Here is a 22,399-nt window from a genome sequence, read left to right on the forward strand (position 1 = left end):
TGACGTGTTGGGGAGGTGTTTGGGAGGGGATGCGCGCTCTGGGCTTTCTGCAGGACCATGAGGTGACTGCCTGCCTTGGGCCCCCCAGTCTGCTTCGATGGAAAATACCCTCTTAAAATGCAACGTCACGGCCTGGGAACAAGTTGGGGGTTTTGTAGCTGCGTGCCTGATGGCGTTACGCTGCCCCTGGGGCACGGGGGAGCGCTGTAAGCATGCTGCCCTGCTCCACGCTGCTTCCCCTCTGCCTTTCCTACAGTCCTCTTTTCTTCTCCCCCCTTGGCCCGTACGTATCGTACCTTTTGCACGCAGGCCCTTCCCCAGACCTTACAGTGCTCTGTTCCACCCTCTGCGTGCCAGCTTCACCCCCTGCTCCGTTTTCACCGCCGTCGCTCCGCGCGATGCCCTGCCAGAGGAGAAGGCCTCCTCTGTGCTCCCGTCAATGAGGCTCTTGTGCCTCTCGCGCTGCTGCTGATCACTGGAAAGGGCTTCCAGGAGCTGTCTCGCTGTGGCCAGCCTGGCGTTCAGACTCCAGAGCACCTTAATGCTTCTCATCAGTCCCTGTTCGCTCAAAAGAGCATCTTCCACTCGAGTGGCCTTTGGTGTGGTGGAATAATTTACTGGGTAGCTGTGTGCCCGAGTGGGACTAGTTATGCTGGAGCAAGATAGCCGAGATGCACCGAGGGAGATGCAGAGATGCTTCTGGGAGAGCTCTTTGATGGGCCTGGCTAACGGCAGAGCTGCCCGGCTCCACCAAAAAGAGGTGTAAGGCTTTGGGTGGGAGTGGGACCCTTAGCGTGTGCTTCCAAGCTGCATAAACACGGAGAGAGGTTTCAACTCTGAAATGAGTTAGCTCATTTGGAAGAATCTAAGCAGCGTTCATGTTTCCGTAATTACTCGTGCTGGTTATAATTATGCCTTCTGAAGTAGCTTTGGATGCCATGGTAGGTGGCTTTGGGGTAAAGGGGAATGTCAGGAACTGCTGGAACCCAGCCTGCCTTTTTAAAGACATCTCGTGTGCTTGTTTTCTCTGCTTTATGGCACACACTTGTTATTTTTATGTGGAATGCTACCGCTGCACGGGGCGTCTGGGAGGTTTCTGGTGAATATGGAGAGAGGGGCTTTTCCAGCTGTCTGCTAGTAAAGCAGTCTGCTTTGTACTCCTGTTGTAAGACCTGGAAGTCATTTAAAGAAATTTATGCTTCCAGGATATACCTGAAACCTGCCGTCCTTCAGCCTGGATGACAGCTCTTTGGAGTCAGTTCGCTTGTAAACAGGGAGGTTGCTGTTTGCCTGGAGAATGCAATTTTTAGAACCAGAGTGAACTAAGTATCTCAAATTGGAAAACACTTTTTTTGCCAGAAGGGTGGGGAGGAAGGTTTGGAGATTGAGAGCATGCGGGAAGTATCCTTCAGAGGCAGCTTTTGAAATCCAGCAGAGCTTGTTAACTGCTGCTGTGTTTTATCTGTTGGGCTTTTCGCTGTGAACTCCGAGGGTTGTGGAGGAGGACCTCACCCTGTCCGTGTAGTTACTGGAACCAACATTCAAGTTGAACAAATGCCATCAGGAGATGGCAGCAGCAGGCCTGTGTGTGTGATTGCTTTGGGGTGTCAGGAGCAATGGAAGTGAAACTGCAAATTTGTGTAAACTTGGTCCTGATAGTCTTGCAAGTGGTTATCAGAAAAGGCTTTGGGTTTTGGGAAAATGAAGGTAGAAGCTAAAGAAACCAAGTGTAAAGCTGCTTTTTTTTTTTTTTTTTCATCTGACTAGGTGGTTTAAGAAAGGAACGACAGAATGTGCATCTAATTTTTTCTAACAATATGGAAGAAAATAAGCGAGACATGGAGACATTCTTTTTGCAGCAGAACTGCAGGGAGCTGTAATTTCTAATGCTCGTGCTCTGGGAATGGGAGGGTGAAGCTTATGACAAACTGAGACCTTGTAGCTGAAGTCCATGGAAAAGGGAGAAGGAATGGGAGAGCATCAGAATGGTACATGGCTGCGTATGCCCTTGGCCCTGCTCAGGCTAAAAAGTCCCTTGGAAATGTTTCAGCACTTTGCTGTGTGGTGTTCGGTGCATTCATCAACTCTGAGTAGCCCATATTTCTACTTATAAAATAAATTAACACATCAAAAGGCTTTGAATTATTTAATTCTAAAACACAAACAGTTTAAAAATGCAGTTTTTCAAATGTCCTTTAAAATAATCTGTGGGTAAACATAAAGATATATGTTCCAAAAATCATCTTGGGAGTAAAATTTTCCACATGAATAAAAGTTTGGGAACTGTGAGGCTGGCTGTATGGCAGTTCTGTCAGGAAGAAATCAAAGATTTGGGATGCCTTTAAAAGGACTTTGTTTTTGCACGACTGAACTCTGCTCTCCTCAAGAGGTTTCAACAAAGTTTCTCAAATTACAAACCTTAAAATACAGATATTTGTGTGAATCCTGGCTTGCTTCTATTCCATGCAGATATTTTTCTCCTTTAAAATGTTAGGGTGAAATGGTAGATTTCAAGTACAGATATTTCTAGCATCCAATAGATGTCTTCTCGTGCTACTGCTTTATGATGGCACCAAAGGAAATCTTTCTGAAATGGAGCCATAGTTGGCATTAGAGATCTAGGAATTTGTGTGTCCCCATCACTGCTTAAAAATAGAAGCAACAATTTATCTTCCTTTGAAACCTACAGGAAAAATAGCTCCATTAGTTTGAGGGTGTTAGTTTGCATGAGTTAAATATTTTTTCTCTTAGTCTGTGGGAGGAACTTAGAGCTATTCAAGGAAGAATTCCTTTTGAAGATGGTTCTTCAGGATGCAAAGCTCAGTGTTAGTGCACCCCGAATTTTTCATCTGGAGTGATTAGTTTCCTGTCCCCTGCATTGTCTCCTGACAGCTCACATGGAAATTCTTCCTCCCATCGTGCCCAGGCTTGTCCTGTTTAGTCTCTCTCAGTGTCTTGAGAAGGATGCTGGCGTTCGGTGGTTAGTTTTGATCTCTTACACGTGTTGGCAACGGTGGGGGAAGGAAGAGCTGCGAACGCGGCGGTACCTTCCTGCAGGAGTTCTTGTTTGAGTTTAACTTAGTGCACACTAAGCAGATGGCACGTACAGAGTTTCCTCAGCTGTGATTTTGTGGTAAGATTATGCTCTTTTCCCCCATACAGGCATCTTTGCTTACCTGAACTACCATGTTCCCCGGACAAGACGGGAGATCCTGGAGACCCTTATCAAAGGGCTCCAGCGGCTGGAGTACAGGGGCTATGATTCTGCAGGTAGCCATCTCCGAGCAAGTGTGGTTCTTTTTTGAATTTTGGCTTGTAAATGATGATTTTTTGTGGTATGTTTGTGAATGGTTTCTACTGTCTTCTGCTTTGGAAGAAAGCTGGAGCACAAATTGGATGTGATGTGCTTGTGAGCATATGGTCAGAGGTTTGGATTAATTTTCAATATACAGATTTCTATAAACATTCTCGAGGCCTGTTATCTAAGGCTTTAAAAATACCTGCAAGGTGACAAAGGGAAAACTCACTTCTAAGGGGTTTTTTTGCCTTTATTTGGAGGGTCAGCTGTGGGAAGAAAGGGCACTGTAAAAAAAAAAAAAAAATTGGCAGTATTTGCTTACATAAAATACTGTAATATACTTTCTGCACTTCACACTCTTTTTTTTATATTCCATGGTGGTGCTTAGGTGTGGGATTTGATGGCGGAAACGACAAAGACTGGGAAGCTAACGCCTGCAAAATCCAGCTTATCAAACAGAAGGGGAAAGTGAAGGCTCTGGACGAAGAGGTTCACAGTGTGTATTGCCCTTTCGTTCTTTGCCTGCTCTCTTTCCTTGAAATGTCCTCTCGTCTCATCTCTGTTTTGAATATCACCTGCTTTCCCCAGAAACGCTGTATTTCCCAATAACTTGTATATAAAGTGCCAGAAATGTAAACAGTCACAGGTGTGCTGTGAAGAACCCAGTGATCCTGTGGACGTTGTCATGAAGTTACAGAGAAGTCCTGATTTCTCAAGGCAAATGAATCACATCCTGTTAAAGGAAAACAGAACCTGAAATACATTTTAGAAAACAGACCAAAAAAAACCCCCAAATGGAAAACTCCTTAAACTGGGGAAAGGAGAATTACTGGGAGATAATTATCAGAGACCTAGAGCTTGAGTCAAAAAGAGAAATTCTCTGATAACTTCACCAGTTGAATGTATATTTTGATACGTAATACTTGTCCCAGCTAAAGTGTCCATCCCAGTAGGCATCTGAGCAGTGGGCTTCCAGAAAGCACTCATGGATGTGTGCAGCTGTCAAATTGATGAGTGGGGTCTTCTGCATCTGTTTCTGCCTCTTTATGTTCCCTTGATTTAAGCATTAAGTTCATTAAATCTCTGCACAGCGCAAAGACTCTCACAGTTTTGGGGTGTGAATACAGGTGAGCTGTGTGAGAGCGGGAAGATGCTTTTCAGAGGAGTCAAGATCTCGAGTTTGCGTTCAAGAGCTGCTGGGTTGTTGTAACTTACCCTTTTCTAACCCATGCTAGAGTGAACCTCACGGAGCGGAGTGCTGTTTATCCAAAAGGAAGAGAAGTAGATCTAATCTTAGGGTAGAGAAAACCAGGAACCGAAAAGGCCAGGCGAGGTGGTATGTGTATAACTGAAGTAGAAGATATACAAAATATTTCCAAAGAAATGTTTGCCTGATCAAGACAATTGCAGGATATACAGTTTTAAAGAGATTGTGGAGACATGTGTGGAACAAAAGGAGTATTTTTTTTCCAAAGAAATATTAATGCTAATGGAATGCTTTCTGGAGACAAGTTTAGTGATGATTACCCATCTATAACCATACATAGTGGTATGTAACCAGGAAAGGGGCTGGTTCGGTCACAGCTGACAGAGTATGGCAGGCGACAGGATGACAAGGTGCATCCCTGAGAGATAAAATTGAGGTGGATTCTTTCTTAAAAGTTGATTTTCCTGTTGGTGGGGTGAGGAGTGCAGGGGGGTTGCCTGAGTGCATCTGCACGCTGAATCCCCTGAAAACACTCTCGACGTTGTGTTGGATTTGCCGATTGTTTCCCTGTCAGCGTCGCTGTCCTGTGGACCCCGGAGGCCTGGTTGAGACTCCCACGTTGCCTTTGGGGTAGGGACAGCCTCTCAGAACTAAAAACTTCTCCTACTTCTGCTGCAGAGCAACAGGACATGGACCTCGACATCGAGTTTGATGTGCACCTTGGAATCGCCCACACGCGCTGGGCTACCCACGGCGAGCCCAGTCCCATCAACAGCCACCCACAGCGCTCGGACAAAAACAACGGTAAGTGTGTGCGCTCGAGGAGCCGCCTCTGGAAACGCTTGCTGGCCCCCGGGGAGGCGATGGGCCCGGGGCAGTGGGGTTGTTGCAGGCCGTGATGCTGAGCCCGGTTCCTGCGAAGCCAGAGGGGTTTAGATTCGATTTCTGGCTGCGGGGTCTGTTCGCAGCAGTGAATGATCTCGGGAGGAATTGGGGTTGGTGCCCAGGGGTTCGGTGGGTGCCTGGGCATGGTGCAGGGAGGAGGTGACACAGAATGCAATCGGGTGATAAGAATTTTCATGGCTATACTTTGGAATGGAATTTTGTATTCTTTTTTCCTATATATTCCTGTTTTTATATCATCCCCGCCGTACGGAAGGGGGTTGTTGTGCTCTGTGCTGCAGCGGCGTGCAGCTCGGTCCGTGGTGGGTACCGGGGAGGGGCAGGATCCCGGGAGCCCCGGGCCCACCGGACCCTTGTCATCTCCTGCCACCACCAGTGCTGCTGGCCGGGGCAGAGCAAGGCAGGGTCACACCGGGAGGTGAAGCTCTTCCCTCCATCCCACCCAGCGTGGGGTTTCCCACCCGGCGGGCACCGCTGCCTGGCCAGGGGCTGGGGCTGAGTGGGACCTTTCCTCTGCCTCCAGAGTTCATCGTCATCCACAACGGCATCATCACCAACTACAAGGACCTGCGCAAGTTCCTGGTGAGTGACCCCCACCCCGTGTGTGTGACACTCACTCACTCGCCCACTCACTTGTGCTCTCACACACTTCCCCGCTTGCTCCCCACTTGTATTCTCACACTCACATTCCCCCTCCCACACTCCCCCACTCCTCTTCACTCTTCCCCATTCATGTTCCCCCACTCATATTTTTACACTCTCCCGCTCATATTTACACTCACACTCCTCCACATACACTCTCACGCTGACTCCCCTACTCTGTGAGTACATTCTCACACTTACATCCCCCCCATTCTCTCCTTACCTCAGTCAAACTCCCCCAGTCACTCTCACTCCCCCTCCCACTCACATTCCTCCTCACTCCCTCACTCACACTCCCCACATTCCCCCACTTGTATTCTCGCATTCACACTCACTACCCTACTCACACACCTCAGCTTACGCTCTCCCCAATCCCTCACACTCACTCTCCTCCATTCACACTCCTCCACTCTTAATTCTCCCGCTCATGCTTCCCCCTTGCACTTGCACACTTAAACTCCCTCCCTTCCTCCCACCCCCACTCTCACTCCCACTCCTGATTCCCGTCATGTCACACTCACTCTGTTCACATTCCCCCACTCACACCCTTCTCTTTCCACTCCCTCCCCCTCACACTCATCCATTCACACTCTTCCTCGCTCTCCCACTCTCCCTCCTCCTCACTCTCCCATTCCCCCACTCATATTCGCACTCACTCCTTTACTCTCACCCCCCACTCACACTCACTCTCCCATTTCACACACACTCCGCTCACCCTCCTTCACTCACACCCCCACTCACTGCCCCATTCCCCCACTCACATTCTCACACTCACATTCAGCACTCTCCTCCACTCCCACTCACCCGCTCCCTGACTCATGTTCTCACTCACTCTGTAACAAACTCTCCCACTCGCACACACTCCCCTGACTCTCCTTGCTGCACACCTCTGCTCATTCCCCCACTCACACTCACCCTCCCACTTACACTCCTCCTCACTCCCCCATACTTCTCCCTCACACTCTCTCCCACTCTAATTCACCGTTCCACTCCTACTCCCCTACTCACTACCCTATTCCCCCACTCATTCTCACACTCGATTCACTACTCACACCCCCGCAAACCTTGTCCCTCACACTCACCCTCCTCCACTCACACTCACCCTCCCACCACCCCACTAACACTCCTCATGCTCTCGCTCACTACCCCATTCCCCACACTCCACTTAATCCACTCACACTCTCTCCCCCCACTCATCTCACACTCCTCTTACACTCCCCACTCCCTCTCACCCCATTCATATTCTTGTACTCACTCCCCCACTTACCCTTCTACCCACGCTCCTCCACTCACTCCACCACTCACACTCAACTTCCTCATTCCCCCACTCATTCGCACACTCACTCCCACTCCTCCCCCACTTAGACTTGCCCTCATTCCACTACTCATTCTCATGTTCACTCTCCCACTTACACACACCCCCAGACTCATGCCTCTCTCACTTCACACTCACTTCTCATTCCCCCACTCACACTCACCCTCCACTCCTCACTCCCCCATTCCTACTCTCTCATCCTATTCACACTCTCCCACTCACACACTCCCCCACTCTCACTCACATACCGCCTCTTATTCCTCACACGCCCCTACTCACACTGTCTCACACTCACCCCTCTCATATTCTCACTCACACACACCCCTCCTCAGTGCCCTGCTCATTCTCACACTCCTTTACTCTCACTCCCACACTTCCCCACTCACATTCACCTCCACACTCCCACCTCCTTCCCCCAGCTCATTTCCCCACTCACACTCTGCTCCTTGTATTCTCACTCATTCTCCCACTCACGCTCCCCCACGTGTTTCACTCCTGCACTCACCCCCACTCACCCCACCCCTTGCACCGCCGTTCCCCACTCACTCCTGCACTCACACTCATTCCCCCATTTCGTAGTCAGGTGCACACCCCAGCTCACACTCAGGGGAGCACTCGCACACACACTCACTCCACATTTGCACTCAAACGCCCACCCTCACTCACGCTTAAACTGACTTCCTCACTCACCCTCACTTTCTTGCACTGAACCCTCAATTTGCCACTTGCACATTCTCACACTCTCCATCTTACGCACGCTCCCCACTCTGCTCGCACTCACTCTCACCCTCTCTGTGCACACTCAGTCCCCACTCACATCACTGTCGCCCTCACACGCTCACCCCCTCCCTTGTGCACTATCGTGTGCACGCTCCCATGCACGCTCACTCCCCCGCTTCGCGCTTACCCTTCCACTCGCACTCACACCCCCACTCTGATCCTCGCTCTCCTGGACGCTCACGCTCACTCTGGTACTTCCCCTCGCGCACTAAGGGAGTGGGGAGGCAGGAGGGAAGGAGAAGGAGAAGAGGGAAAAGGAAGGAAGCACATCCAGATGGAGGAGAGAGATGGAAGGAAAAGGGAAGGAGGGATGAAAGGAAAGGAAATGAAAAGGAGGGGAAGGAAATGAAGGAAAGGGGAAGGAAAATGGGAAAGGAAAGGTAGGGAGGAAATGGGGGGCAAGAAAAGGAAAAGAATGGAAAGGAAGTGGGAGGAAGGAAAAGGAGTCCAAGGGAAGGAAGGAAGGGAGGGAAGGAGGAAGGAAGGAAGAAAAAAAGAAGGGGAAAAAAAGAGAAAGGAAAAGGGAGGAAATGCAGGAAGAGAAGGAGAAAATTAAGGAGGAAAGGAAGAAGGATGGGTGAGGGAAAAGGGAGGCCAGGAAAGAAGGCAGGGAGGAGGGAAAGAAAAAGGAAAGCAGGAGAAAAGGAAAGAAGGCGAAAAGGGAAAGTCAGGAGAGAAGAAAAGAGAAGAAGGAAGGACTAAGGCAGGAAAGAAAGGAAGGGCAAAAAAGGGAAAGGAAAAAAGGAAGGAAGACAACATGCAGGAGGGAAGGAGGAAAGGGGAAAGAAAGCAAAAAAGGGAAGGCAGGAAAAAAGAAAGGAAAGGAAGAAAAGAAGAGGAAAAGGCAGGAAAGGAGGATGAAAGGGAAAGTATGAAGGAAGAGGAAAGGAAGGATAGAAACAGGAAAGGCAGGAAAGAAGACGGTAAAAAAGTAAAAGCAGGAAAGAGGAAATGGCAGGAGGAAAGGGAAAAAGGAAGAAGTGCAGGAGAGAAGGAAAAGAAAAGGCAGAAAGGTTAAAAAGGAAAGGCAGGGAAGAAGAAAAGCAGAAGAGGAAATGCAGGAGGGGAAAGGCAGGAAATAAGGGGGAAAGGCAGGAGGGAAGAAGGAAGGAAGAGGAAATGTAGGGAGAGAAAAGGAAAGGAAGGAGGGAAGAGAATAAAAAGGAAGAGGAAAGGCAGGAAAGAAGGATGAAAGGAAAATGAGGGAAGGAAGAGGAGGGGAAAGAAGGAAAAAGGAAGGCAAGAAGGATAAAACAGGAAGGATGGAAGAAAGGAGAGGAAGAAAAAGGAAGAAATGCAGCATGGAAGGATGAAAATAAGAAAAGGCAGGAAGGTAAAAGGGAAGGAAAAGGAAAGGTGGGGAGGAAGGCAGGAGCAAAGAAAAGAAAAAGAGGGAAGGAAAAGGAGAAAAAAAGGAATGGGAGGAATGAAAGAAAAGGGAAAAAGAAGAGGTAGGAGAGAAGAAAAAAGGCTGGAGAAAGGAAGGAAAAGGAAATGCAGGAACAAAAGAATGGGAAAGGGAGGAGGGAAAGGGAAGGAAAAGCAGAGAGAGAAGAAGAGAGAGAAGGAAGGAAGAAAGGAAAAGCAAGGTGGGAAGGGCAGGCAGGGGCCGGTTCCCCATGGGACGCTGTCGCTGCAGGAGAGCAAGGGCTACGACTTCGAGTCGGAGACGGACACGGAGAGCATCGCCAAACTGGTCAAGTACATGTACGACAACCGGGACAGCGACGACATCAGCTTCACCACGCTGGTGGAGAGAGTCATCCAGCAGCTGGTAGTGCCGGGAGCGGGGCGGGGACGGGGGGACACACACCAGGACAGACACACAGACGCACAAAAAAATAACAACTGTGCTCCTGCATTGCCCAGGCTGTGCCACAGGACGTTCTGTGACACGTGTTAGGAGGGGTTTTGTCTTTCCTACTTCTAACAGTTCATCTCAGAAGTACATTTGGGAGCAATCAGTGTGAGGTTGATGGTTGGACTGGGTGATCTTCAAGGTCTTTTCCAACCGAGATGATTCTGTACAATCATTTTTCTTTAACATTACTCAATACTCATGTGAAAAATGTCTACGTTTGGGGGCACAACAGCATCTGGAGGCAGCCAGTCCCCGATGTGCTGGCTGGTGAGCAGGCAGGGGGTGGGAGCTGGCCTGGGGCAGGGAGAAAATAAATCTGTGCTTCAGAGGTTGCCTGCAACCGTGTGGAAGAGCTGCTGACCCCTTGCGGGAGCTCAGCACACAGCCCACAGCTCCGCGGCGCCCAGCTGTGCCCAGGAGCAGGATCCATCCACAATTCCCTCACGCCCCAGAGCCCCTTGCTCAGGACACGTTTTTTTCAGTGATTTGCCCAGCAGGAGCTGTGATAGCAACAGACCAAGAGCACCTTTTGCTGGCAGATGGCAGTGGCTCACCTGTACATTCGGTGACGCTGCACCTGAGCAAACGCCCCAAAGTTCTGGCGCTTCTTTTACCAGATCTTGGCCTTTGTCAGCTCCCTCGCGGCACTCTGGGCTAACACAGGAGCGCTTGCACGGGGAGCCAGCGCTGTCCGAGGGCAGAGTCTGTCTGGGAGTCCAGAAGACTCATTAAATGGTTGAGGAGGAGCCACCTGGGCTCAGGGGAGGGACGTCCTTCCAGAATGAGGTGCCTGCAGCTTCTGGTGGTGCTGGAGACGGCTGCGAAGCCGCTTGTGCGGGATCTCTCGTTCGCAGAAACACGGGTGCAGCTTCTGTGCTGGGACCCCTGCGGTGGTGGCCCAGGCCTCGAGTGAAGGGTTAAGCAGTTTTTTATTTCTCTTGTTCCAGGAAGGTGCTTTCGCCCTTGTGTTCAAAAGTGTTCATTATCCTGGTCAGGCTGTCGGTACCAGGTAAGTATTGCTGTGGGAAGGAATCTTCTTGTTGTACCCTATTTTTTCTGTCCCCCCAGGTTAGAACGCAGTGGAGTAAAGGTTGTTCTCATCATGCTGTATCTGCTGGGGTGAGGGTGGTGGCTGTTTTTTCATTTCCTTTCTTTTGTTTTCCATTTATTGTAACAGAAAAGTCCTAAAAATGTTTGGAAAATTTGCTAGCGACCACCTGTATCACAACTGGTCTGGAATGGCTTTTTTTTTTTTGTAGACTCTGGTTGCGAGATGTGAAAGGAGGCAGTTTTATCTTTTCCTTTGTGTTTACCACTGTGGCAGCATTCGGCCAAGTCCTCCGTTTGACTTGCTGCTGGGCCAGCCCGGTGTTCAGGTTTTCTGCTCCACTTTTAAACATCAGTCGGGCTGGTTTAACCATTCACGTGCCTCACACAGGTGTTGAATTCCAGTGCTGTAGCTGTTTGATATACACAGCAACAGCCAGTGTGTTTCTGGTTCAAGTGTCCGTGGGATCACAGTTACTCTCTCAGAGTTTTGGCTAAACTTGAGATAGATTCTTCGTGTCCTTGCGTTGTGTTTATTCAGAGATTCTTTCTCTCTGTCTTGTGGCCTCCGGTGTTTGCAGCACCAACAACTGATCTGGCAGCAGCTCGCTGTTTTTCAGTTCAATTCAGTTGCTGTGCTGGAGAATAACACAGGGTCGGATGTCAGGGTGATGAATCTTGGGGCGCTGAGGGCTGTGACTCTGTCTCCTTGCAGGCGAGGCAGCCCCCTGCTCATCGGAGTGCGCAGCGAGCACAAGCTCTCCACCGACCACATCCCGATACTCTACCGGACGGGTGAGTGTGAGACCCCCCTCCCCAGAGGAGCCGCGTTCCGGTCACAGTCGGACCAACGTACAAGCGTAGAGTTTCACGGTTGCCTGCTTTGGGATGCATATTGCACTTTTAAACTTTCATTTATAAACCATTAAAAAAAGAGATATTTTTTTTTTTAAAGTAAGTTTTTAACCACCGTATACCTCCAGCTAGTCTGTAGTTTTATAATCAAAGCTTTAAATGTCCAGTGGTTGCAAGGAAAACACATCTTAATGTGGTAGAATAGAATAAAATAGAATAGTTCAGTATAGTAAAGTTAATAATATAGTGAAACTTAGATACTTAAGTTTATATTTTACTGAAGTTTATATCTGATCCGTGGCATGTTGACATTTGTGGACTTTGTTGCTTTCAAGAAGAAAAATGACTCTATTGAAGGCTTTTCACTATCACCTCCCCCCCCCTCCCCCCAATTTTTAAAAAGTACAATTCTGTTACCCTGCATGTGGCAATCTATGTTGTCTGTCCATCTTTCTCTCACACGTGTGTTTTACCACTATGTGTAGACACATAGTTGCGCCCTTGAAAATGAAAAGTGCCTAAGAATTATCCCATAATTAACTGTTGTCAGAGGGGTGTGAACCCGTGTGGTCCCTGGGCACTGGCCTAGGTCTCTAAGCCCTGCAGTGATCAGAGGGACTCCCTGTCACCCTGGGTCTTGCTACTTCCTAACGGTGTTGCTAACCAGAGCTTCTGCCACGTAACGTGAAGAACCAGTCCCAGTAAGCTTTGTCTGTGCTTACCCTTGGTTGATGTTGGATAATTAGCAGTAATCCTTAATGTATGTATGTAATAATTAATTTTTTTCACTGATCATCTGAAGTTTGCTGTTTGTTTGTTGTTTTTTTTTTCCCAATTACCCTTTCAGCTGTACAATCTATGGATCATTCTTTTGATGGAATATCCATAAAAATGGAGGAAGGTGCCTACCGGAGAAAATCTAATACTTGAAATTTCAGACAAATCCTCCAGTTCCTTAGGAAAGGAATCAATAAATGAGACAAATATGCATTGTCTCTTTAATATGTGGTTATTGCTTTCTGTGTAGTGTAGTGAAACAAGTGGGATAATGAGAATTCCTTCTTGATCAGAAACACCATGAGCGACACAGAGGAGAATCCACCCATCCCATTTCAAATATTCTGCCAATGCTCAGCAGATGTGCAAGATTGATGACTTAGTGCAGGTTGCGCTGCGTGCTCCCTGCAGCTCCTATTACAGAAGGAAATAGTAAATTACCTTAAAAAACCACCACAAAACAATAGACTGAGACCCTGTTAGGAGGCTGCTAATAAACCTCGTGCAAGCGTTCTCCAGAACTCCTTGTAGAGCTCAGACTGACAAAGAGCTACGTCCTTCCTGATCGTAGTGTGAACCTGCCTTGCAGCAGCGAGGTTGACTTGAGGCTGGAACTTGCTGCCCTTGGTGCCTTTATCAGGGTGAACCGTTTTTAATTCATGTCAAGTAATTCTTTTAAAGGCTAACCCATCGTATGTGATGTGATGAACTAAGTTCCAATCTGAAGCAGGAGAGTGCTTTTCTGTAAGAGGAAAGGATCTGATTCTTGGCTCTGTAAATAAATGAGATTCCACCCTCAGCAGACAATGGCCTCAGGCACTGACACTCTGTGGGTGAACTCGCTGCTCTTTTGCTGGAGGAGAAACAAACCTCAGTCTGTTGAAAGGTGAACTACGTTTGTTCTCTCTCAGGAGCTGGTTTACCTGAATCCAAACATGAGGCGAGGTTTTGTTTCTTATTACCAAACATATCTCTCCTAAGTCAGTGTAAAGTGTTTAGAGTAAAATTCTGAAGTCAGGTTAACCTTAATTCCCAGGGGCTTTAAGAACCAAAAGCCCTCAGCTTTCAGAGGCACTAAGGCTTTTCTGAAAAATTGACCCCCCTGCCCATTTTTTTACTATACTTGTGTTAATTCTTTGTGATGTCTCTTTCCATTCTTTGATTTAGAAGGGAAAAGATTAAAAGATTACTTCTGTGTTGCTTCTAAATTCTAGTAAACAGCAGGTAGGTGCTGTAGAGCAACAGTCCAGGTTATTTGTAGATAAATGGACCATCTATGGACAAATCCATAGGTAACATAACAACCACAATTGGCTGGTAATACTCACTGTAACTTTTTAACCACATCCAGGAAAGCAATGCAACATAATAAAGTCAATGCAGGGAAATGTTCTATTTTGAGAAACAAAATTTGCATGTTTTGATCAAGTGTGGGTGGTTCTGTTGGAGAACGGCCGCTAACACCTTTGCTCTGTCCTTTCTCAACAACAAATCAGTCTGTCCTGTCTCAACACGACAACAAAGCAGTTGTTTTCCTCATTTACTGACTTAATAACTGGAGGGCTCTAAATTGTTGGCTGAGTGGAACCTTCTTATTGAGTATCAACATGAAAGCAGTATTTTTTCTTTACATTTTCATTTACAGAAGTATAAATCTAAACATCATCTACTTACATCACTGAGTAGGCGAAACACAACATCAGAGCTTATGGAATAAATATTATAATAGAGTAACTTCAGCATTGTTGTTCTTCAGCAGTAGTCACATTTTGCTAGATAAGCTGATTAATCCACCCCCTTACCATACCGTGCACAATGACTGGCAAATAATTTTGTTTGAGGTCAGTGCTGAGCAGTAGGTGTTTTGGTCCTCATCTGCATTCCTGATGAGCCTCGCGACTGAGAAGTATTTTCTGCAGTGAAAGAGGAGGCGGAGGATTGGAGAGTATTGGGAATTGCCAGAACACTTCAGAAAGGGTCCCTGGTGAAACACTGAACCTTTTCAAAGGCTTAGCACAGGTTTTTCAGAAGCCGACTCTTAGCCCTACACCCTTTGGTACACCTAGAGACTTCCCTGGCAATAGCATACGACTCGCAGCAGCTTCCCAGCTGTACAGTTTTTGGATCAGAGTGAGGTGGTTGTACGTGGTAGCTCAGGAACAAGGCCGAGTACTTAATCATGGATTTCCTGATCTGTGCCTGAACTAGCTCAGCCAGACAAAAACAGGTTTGGGTTGCATCTGCCGGTGCTCAGTGGAGCAGTGTGGTTGCACAGGTGGCAGCTCTGAAAGAATTTCCCCAGTGCTGAGAATAACTGACAAAGAAAGAGCAATTCTGCTTGATTTCTGAAAGCCTCGGGAAAGTTAGTGAAATGGGAGCACAGGAGAAACTTAAAATGATAAAAAGGTCAGATTCAACCAGGCAGATGTTGGTAGAAGTGGCTGCTTATAAAGCAGCTTGAATTCTCTTCTCCTAGTGGAGCCACACATAAACTTTAACTTGAATTTTTACTGGCATTTTCCCCTAAACTTAAAACTCTGGACTAACATTACACTTGCAGACTTAATTCGAAAGCCCATAAAAACCTTGCAAGCAAACTGAGAAAGGGCACAATAATACGAGTGCTGGTACGCTGCCCTCTTCCATTGTGGCTGTTAAATTTACTGTGACCACTCACAGTGATGAAAATAGTGCTTCATGTTGGTACGGTGCCTGGGGACCTCGGGGTGAGTCTGACACTGCCGCCGCGCTCCGCGTTCGCCAGCGGGTGCCGTACCTGATCCTCGTGTCTTCTAGGTAAAGACAAGAAGGGAAGTTGCAACCTGTCCCGCGTTGACAGTACCACCTGCCTTTTCCCTGTGGAGGAGAAAGCTGTGGAGTACTACTTTGCTTCTGATGCTAGGTAATGTTTTCCAGTATCATTTAGCATGTATAAAAACACGCTGTTTAAAGCTGAGGCCTTGAATGAGAGATGGGGGGGCTGGGGTTTCTTTCTGAATAAAGTGAGTTATGTGTACGTGGCCATTACCTTACCAACATTAACGAGTTACCATACGTGGCCCTGAGAGAGATGGAGGTGGATTAGAAGAGAGTTTCTGTTAAATGAACGCTCGCTTTGGAATAGTGGTGTTACCCTTCTTGAAGCACATCTGCTGATAAGATTTCTGAGGTGAGTGATAGGAAACCTGAGAGAGTACTGACCTAAATTAACAGGATAGATGCTAATTATCAGGAGAATTGTGTTGATTCTCCAGGGATCTCAGCACTTCTGCAATTCCTTTATCATCAAAGGTGGCTTATTTGAATCCCAGTGGAGGGAGGAAACACTAACTTGACAGCAGCATATTTACCAGAGCTTTTGGTTTTCTCTGTATTAGGGAGCTGAATGCTTGTTCCAGAAATGTAAAAATACTGCTGTGGTTGACTTCTGCAGCTCTTCTAATCAGAGCATTTTGGGGAGTCTAAGGATACCCTGATGTGTTTTGATTTTAGAGAGTTTTTCAGAACAAAAGCTACTAAAGTAGGGACCTGATTTCAGTACAGGTTACTGTTCAACTAAGAGAGAGTACAGACTAAAACCTGGCCAGAAATTTTAAACCCTACTGGTAATTCCAATATTGACATTCCCCAAGTAAATGGTGGGCAGGGAAGGTATTCAATATTCAATAGTGCTTAATTCTTGGAGTGCTCCTAAGCAGATCTCAGAGTACTTTAACAGGTGGCCAAGCTGTCCCCAGTTCCCAGATGGAGAAAATGAGATGCAGGGAGGGACAACGGCCCATCACTGGGAGAACCAAGAAGGGAATCTGCACCTGTAGTTGAGCACGCGGTGTGCTGGGGCAGATCACTGTCTTCCTGACTTCCACTCTCTAGCTTCGAACGGTTAGATCACACTGCTGCACTCCCTGCTTTGTCTGAGGAATTCATAGTTTCTTCTTAAAGCAGGCACTGAAATTAATAATGAGGTAGGTGGAAAAAATCCAGTTATATTGGCAGTGTGGAAATGTACTTTACAGTACTCCTCTTATTTTAAAAGAAATTCCATTGAAATGAGTAACTTTCTTGAATCAAAAGCTGTATGTTGGATTATAAATAGGGCTGTAGCCCTCATCTTTCTCTGAAGAATAATGTCTTATGGCAAATGGTGTATGCTTTTATAGTGCTGTCATTGAGCATACCAACAGAGTGATTTTCCTTGAAGATGATGATGTAGCAGCTGTGGTCGACGGTCGTCTTTCCATCCACCGGATTAAACGCACAGCAGGCGATCACCCCGGACGCGCCGTCCAGACCCTGCAGATGGAACTTCAGCAAATCATGAAGGGTAAAATCTTCTGGATGTCACCTGTGTAGATGTACGGGTCCTCCTGGAGTCATAGAATAAGGTTGAAAAAGACCTCTGGAGGTCACTGGTCGAATCCCTGTGTTAAAAGCAGGGCCAAGAGTGTTAAAGGGCCTTGATCAGTCGAGCCTGGAGTGTCTCCAAGGACAGAAATCCCACAGCCTGTCTGAGCGCCTGTTCCAGTGCTCTACTACCCTCATGGTGAAAAAAGTTGTCCTTACATCTGCTGGGACTTGCCCTCTGGCTGCTAACACCATCATGAGGAGAACTCTGGGGCTGAGGATTCTGCCTCCTGCTGGGAGGCATCCTTTTGTTCCAAGATTGATCCCTAGCAGGTTTGCTGTTCCAGATCTGACCCTCCTTTGACACATTTTAGTAATTTGAATCTAGCTTTCATGATGAGCTGATGCTTTGGCAGAAAAAAAAGTATCATCAGCTTAATAACTTTTGTCTGTTAGTGACTCTGGTCCAAGCTCTTCCCTGTATACACAGGAAAAATGTAAATTACCAGGAGGTAATTTAAAATGTTCTCATTTGGTTTGTTTGTTTCTTTCTTTTATAGGTAACTTCAGCTCGTTTATGCAGAAGGAAATTTTTGAACAGCCAGAATCTGTCGTTAATACGATGAGAGGAAGGGTCAACTTTGATGACTACACTGGTAATTGAGATTAAGCCTCCTTTATTTTTGACAGCTCAGTATCTAGCAGTTATTCACAGCAGTTATAGAGGAGGAAGTAGGTGATGACATGGGAGATTAAACCACGCTGGTGTAAGACGATGTGTGTGTCTCGCAGGGAGCGCTTCCAGAATTACATGCGCTGGTGGTGAGATTGCCAAAAAAAAAAAAAAAAAAAAAAAAAAATCTCAAAAAGTAAAGCGGTTGATGGAGATTGTAACGTGCTGTGTGTTAGCACCACTAATCCTGAGAATTTCTGCTACGTGGCCACCCTAATTTTTCTCTTGGAATCTCGTTCACAGTCAATCTCGGTGGGTTGAAGGATCACATTAAGGAGATTCAGAGGTGTCGTCGGTTGATCCTTATTGCCTGTGGGACAAGTTACCACGCTGGCGTTGCGGTAAGTGCTCAGTCTCTGTGAGCTGTAGAACTGAACAGTGGGCACAGGATCGCCTGTGTCGAGCAGGTTAAGGATTGATGCAGGTTAAGACTGAGCAAGTGCCCGCTGATGAATGAAGCTTTTGAAAGCTGCGTACAACCACACTTTCACCGCCAAGAGCAGTAGGAAATAAAAGCTGAGAACTCGAAAATTTCTGAAAACGTTGCCTGTGACTTTCATTGCTATGGAAGGCTTTAAAAAACAAAACCTGCTCTGCCATAAAAGACATTTGGCGGGAGAAGAGACAATGCGAGAGCAGAATGCAAGTGCTGCAGCAAGGTAGGGGCTGCCGTGAGCCAGACAGGATTTCCTCCTCTGCTCTTTACGCAGACAGCGGTGCCTGCTCGGAGCGAAGAGGCTCCACTTCGTACCTTACAGAGGTACTGGCTGTGCCTACAGCCAGCGTGTGGGTTTGTTTTGTCAAGGCTCGGCCTAATCACTGGTTAAAACACGATGGCTGTAGATGAAGCCTTTTTAGATTGTAGCTTGGCAGCCCGTAATGTTGCAACTAAAAGCACTCTGCAGCTTCGCAGAGGAATCCTCTAGCTTCTCTCAGAAGCGCTGCAGAACGCAGCTATGTTTGCTGATTTACAAGGACCAGTAAAGAAAATTTTTGTTCATCTTGGCTAGCTCTTTAAGATAATGTTAACAGTAATCCTTCGACTAGCCAAAACGAGTCACTGGCTTGGCCTGGATACAGGTGGTGGTTTTTGAGTTCTTCAGTAGTCCAAGTTACAGTCTGACAGAAGGACACCCTGTATTATATAATATATACGTAGTATTATATAATAAGCGAGACTGACTTAAGAATAATCCACGTGTGAGGGAGGAGTTGGCCTCAGGCTTTTCATGGTGCCAAAAGCAGGGTCGCTTTTCGCAGGGGCGTTGTGCGACTCGAGTGTGGGTATACTGAGTAATTAAAATACAACCCAGCACTAATTTTCACACAGTATTAATTAAAATACAACCCAGCACTAATTTTCACACAGTATTTTGATAGTAATATTTTCCAGTGTGTGGCAACTAGAAGGCTTTTTTGTACTCCAAACACTTGTTTTTTTTAAACACGATGTAATATGTAACTTTCTGACATCTCCTTTTACCAGACCCGTCAGGTTCTGGAAGAACTGACCGAATTACCCGTTATGGTTGAACTTGCCAGTGACTTCTTGGACAGAAACACCCCTGTCTTCAGAGATGATGTTTGCTTTTTCCTCAGCCAGTCAGGTATGGTCTCGTTTTGCCACCTCCCACTCCCCTCTTTCCTGTAAATGTTAGCTTGGGAGGGAAAAGGCAGCAGGGCCTGATTCTTGCACGTGGTACGTGTGAGAGAAGGAATTGGCACACATGTACTAGAGATGGGGGAGAAATAGAGTGGTTTCTGTCCATCTGCCTGCTGGGGCAGGATTTGGTTTGGCTGAGTCTTGCATACGGTAACAGTAGTTTTGTTTCCTTTCTCTGTGAGGAAATATTCCATCCGTCTAAGAAAATGCTACTGAGCTCTGGGTAATGGCAACTTGATAGTTTCTTCTGAATAGTTTTAGTTCTCTAGTGAAAGCACTACCAGATACTGAGCTATACGGTGGCTTGGATCCATAAAAGAAATGACTACACACAAGTATCAAAAAATACAACAACCTGGGAGTGGAATATGAGAGAAAAGACACACTTAAGCATTAAAAAACAAAATAGGGATGTGTGTCGCATTCAAAATATTTTCAAGGACAGCTGCAATACAAAACTACATTTTTTTTTTTTCCTCTTAGTTGTATTTACTATTGCAGATTTCCATAACTGATCTTTGGCTTTGATACTAAAACTAGTTGTTACTTTTTCTCCATAGGTTAAAATATCCTTCTGGTAGCAATTTTTTCTTCTCAGGATCAAGTAACTCAGAATATCCGCTCTTTGCAGGGGGCTGACATTCAGGTTTTCTCTGGGTTTTTTGAATACATGTGCAGATGCTGCACTGTCCCCCCTACCAGGGCACACGATTGAGGGCACACCAGGGGATGCACCTTTCCCCTGAAGTGTTGGATGTGGCAATGAACAAAGATTTGCCTGGAACCTGAGCTTGGTCACTGGGCAATAGAAAACCAAATACTGAACTCAAATAACCCCAGTTGCCCCCACCCATCATGTTCCTTTAAACCAGCTTTTTCTGCTTCCTTTATATCTCGAGTTTTTGAATCAACACATGAAGTCCCACCTAAGCCAGCTTGTGTTTACAATTTTGAACGGGGATAATTAGTTTTAGACGTAACCTCTTTGGTGACAGATTTTGCAAGCTCTTGTGTTGTTGGTAAGCGCCAGCAGCCCAACAGTGCCCCGAGTTTCAGTGGCAGGAAGGTGGGGGGGGGCTCAGAAGGCTGTAACTTAGTGCCACTGCAGCCCCAGCGGGGTTATGTCCAGTGATCCCTAATACTTGTCTTCCCCCCACCCCACCCTGCCCCAGGTGAATTTTTATTAACCAGGAAAAGGAAGAAAATTGGTTTTGTTAAAGAAGATATACTTGAACTGCCTCTTTTTTTTAACCATAGGAGAATACCAACTTTTTCTTACCCCAACTACTGTTGTGAGGTTTTGTGTTTTTCTAGATTTCACTGTTCTCTTTTTAGGCTTAAAACACAGTGTGCTGGGTCTGAAATAACCTCGAACTCCTTTGACTCGCAGGCAAATGCAAACCTTTCAGATTCTGTTTGGGAAGTCGCTGCAATTTTCTGTCTGCAGTGCCAGCAGTGACCGACACCGACCATGGCACTGTCAATACTTGTCTTTTCAGGTGAGACAGCAGATACGCTGATGGGTCTCCGGTACTGCAAGGAGAGAGGAGCCTTAACCGTCGGCATAACTAACACGGTCGGCAGCTCCATATCGCGAGAGACGGACTGTGGAGTCCACATCAATGCCGGACCAGAGATCGGCGTTGCCAGTACCAAGGTGAGTCACAAGCTTATAGACCTCACTGATCATTATTATTATTGTTACTGAAACTCCTCCTGAAGGTGCTGGCTGTAGCACTGGTCCTCTTCCAAATGCTTCTGGTTCCATTTTTAAAGGTTGCTGTTGATGATTGTGTCGTTAACGACCATGTGCCCAGCAAGACTCTTTATTTTCTTTTTCTTCTATCTTGCAAAGGGCTTCTTTTTTTTTCTTGTAACTGAAATATTATAAGGAAGCAATATTAAACATTGAAAACAAAAGGGTCTCAGAGGAAAGAATTCCCTAAAAGGCAAGAATTCCCTCCTCTCTGCCATCATTTGTCTTGAGGTTCAGACTCAGTTTAAGGTCTAAAGATGAAAAAGGAAATTAAAAGACAAGATTATGAAAACTTTGACCACATGTAACTGCCCTTAATGGTGCTGCTTTGCTAAAGAAAGTGTGATATTAGAACTATACTTTTGGCAAATGAGGGAATGGGCTTTTAGAGAAAACCTGTATTAATGTCCACCTAACAGAATTATTCTGTGGTTGATGCATCTGGCCATGCATGATACAGTATAAAACAACTTGCTTTGCTGCATTTCATTTTGATGAAGTGCTTTGCATGGTGAAATCTGCTTTGATTTAGTTATATTTAGAGGCGAGATGATGTCAATCTGTTACATAAATTCAGCCAAAAACCACATTCGAGTTTAATAGTTCATTGGGGAATTTGATCATGGAAAATTCGTGAGTCTCTTACAAGAAACTCTTGAACGAGTTGTTTGTCCCTGGGTTGTTTTCACATAGCCAACATTATTATGTTGGAGATAACTGAAAATGGCATTTTCTCTCTGGTGATGTGGGGAGTTACCAAAGTTGTGCGTATATGAAATACAAACTTGAAAAAGTTCTGCCCTAAGGTTGTCCAGAACTTAATTTTGGGAACACACTATAAACAACCCCAGGCATTGTTAGCGTGACTGGTGCTGTTTACTTCTCTAACCTTCAACTGCACCAAAACAAAGTAGATCACATTCCATATCAAACTCTGTTAGTCAGCGTAACTGAAGCTTTTCTAGATTCCTTCAGAGCTATTTAAATCTTCTCCAGTACAGCAACATGAAAGGTTGTTTGATCACTGTTTAGGAAGGGACAGAAATACTGCGAACCTTAATCTTATTTCTAAGCACTTTCAATCCCAGGTTGGCACCACAGAACATTTCGTAACATTTGTCTTATAGGGAATTCAGAGGCTAGGCTTTGCAATAGCTGTTTGATACTGTGCCTCAAATGTTTTTGTGAAAAGAATTGCCTCAGCTTGAGCACTAATTT

The 22,399-nt window shown here is 46.3% G+C and overlaps 1 protein-coding gene across 4 annotated transcripts in view; it reads left to right on the top strand.

Annotated features, from left to right (window-relative positions):
- Positions 1-22,399, top strand: part of GFPT1 (glutamine--fructose-6-phosphate transaminase 1) — a 44,733-nt gene that overhangs the window by 7,110 nt on the left and 15,224 nt on the right. For 2 of the 4 annotated variants that reach the window (XM_074808292.1, XM_074808291.1), the window contains exons 1-15: positions 1,990-2,071; positions 3,163-3,270; positions 3,687-3,794; positions 5,184-5,309; positions 5,932-5,990; positions 9,785-9,919; positions 10,954-11,015; positions 11,769-11,848; positions 12,756-12,809; positions 15,482-15,587; positions 16,846-17,009; positions 17,590-17,685; positions 18,006-18,103; positions 19,249-19,369; positions 20,925-21,082. In XM_074808292.1, the coding sequence (XP_074664393.1) occupies positions 1,993-2,071; positions 3,163-3,270; positions 3,687-3,794; positions 5,184-5,309; positions 5,932-5,990; positions 9,785-9,919; positions 10,954-11,015; positions 11,769-11,848; positions 12,756-12,809; positions 15,482-15,587; positions 16,846-17,009; positions 17,590-17,685; positions 18,006-18,103; positions 19,249-19,369; positions 20,925-21,082 (1,554 nt within the window). In that variant the 5' untranslated portion in view covers positions 1,990-1,992. Of the gene's footprint in view, positions 1-1,989; positions 2,072-3,162; positions 3,271-3,686; positions 3,795-5,183; positions 5,310-5,931; positions 5,991-9,784; positions 9,920-10,953; positions 11,016-11,768; positions 11,849-12,755; positions 12,810-15,481; positions 15,588-16,845; positions 17,010-17,589; positions 17,686-18,005; positions 18,104-19,248; positions 19,370-20,924; positions 21,083-22,399 lie in introns of those variants that run through there. The other 2 variants (XM_074808295.1, XM_074808294.1) reach the window with 2 other exon arrangements.

This window comes from Strix aluco, chromosome 28 (genome assembly GCF_031877795.1).
Source record: "Strix aluco isolate bStrAlu1 chromosome 28, bStrAlu1.hap1, whole genome shotgun sequence".
Classification (NCBI taxonomy): Eukaryota; Metazoa; Chordata; class Aves; order Strigiformes; family Strigidae; genus Strix; species Strix aluco.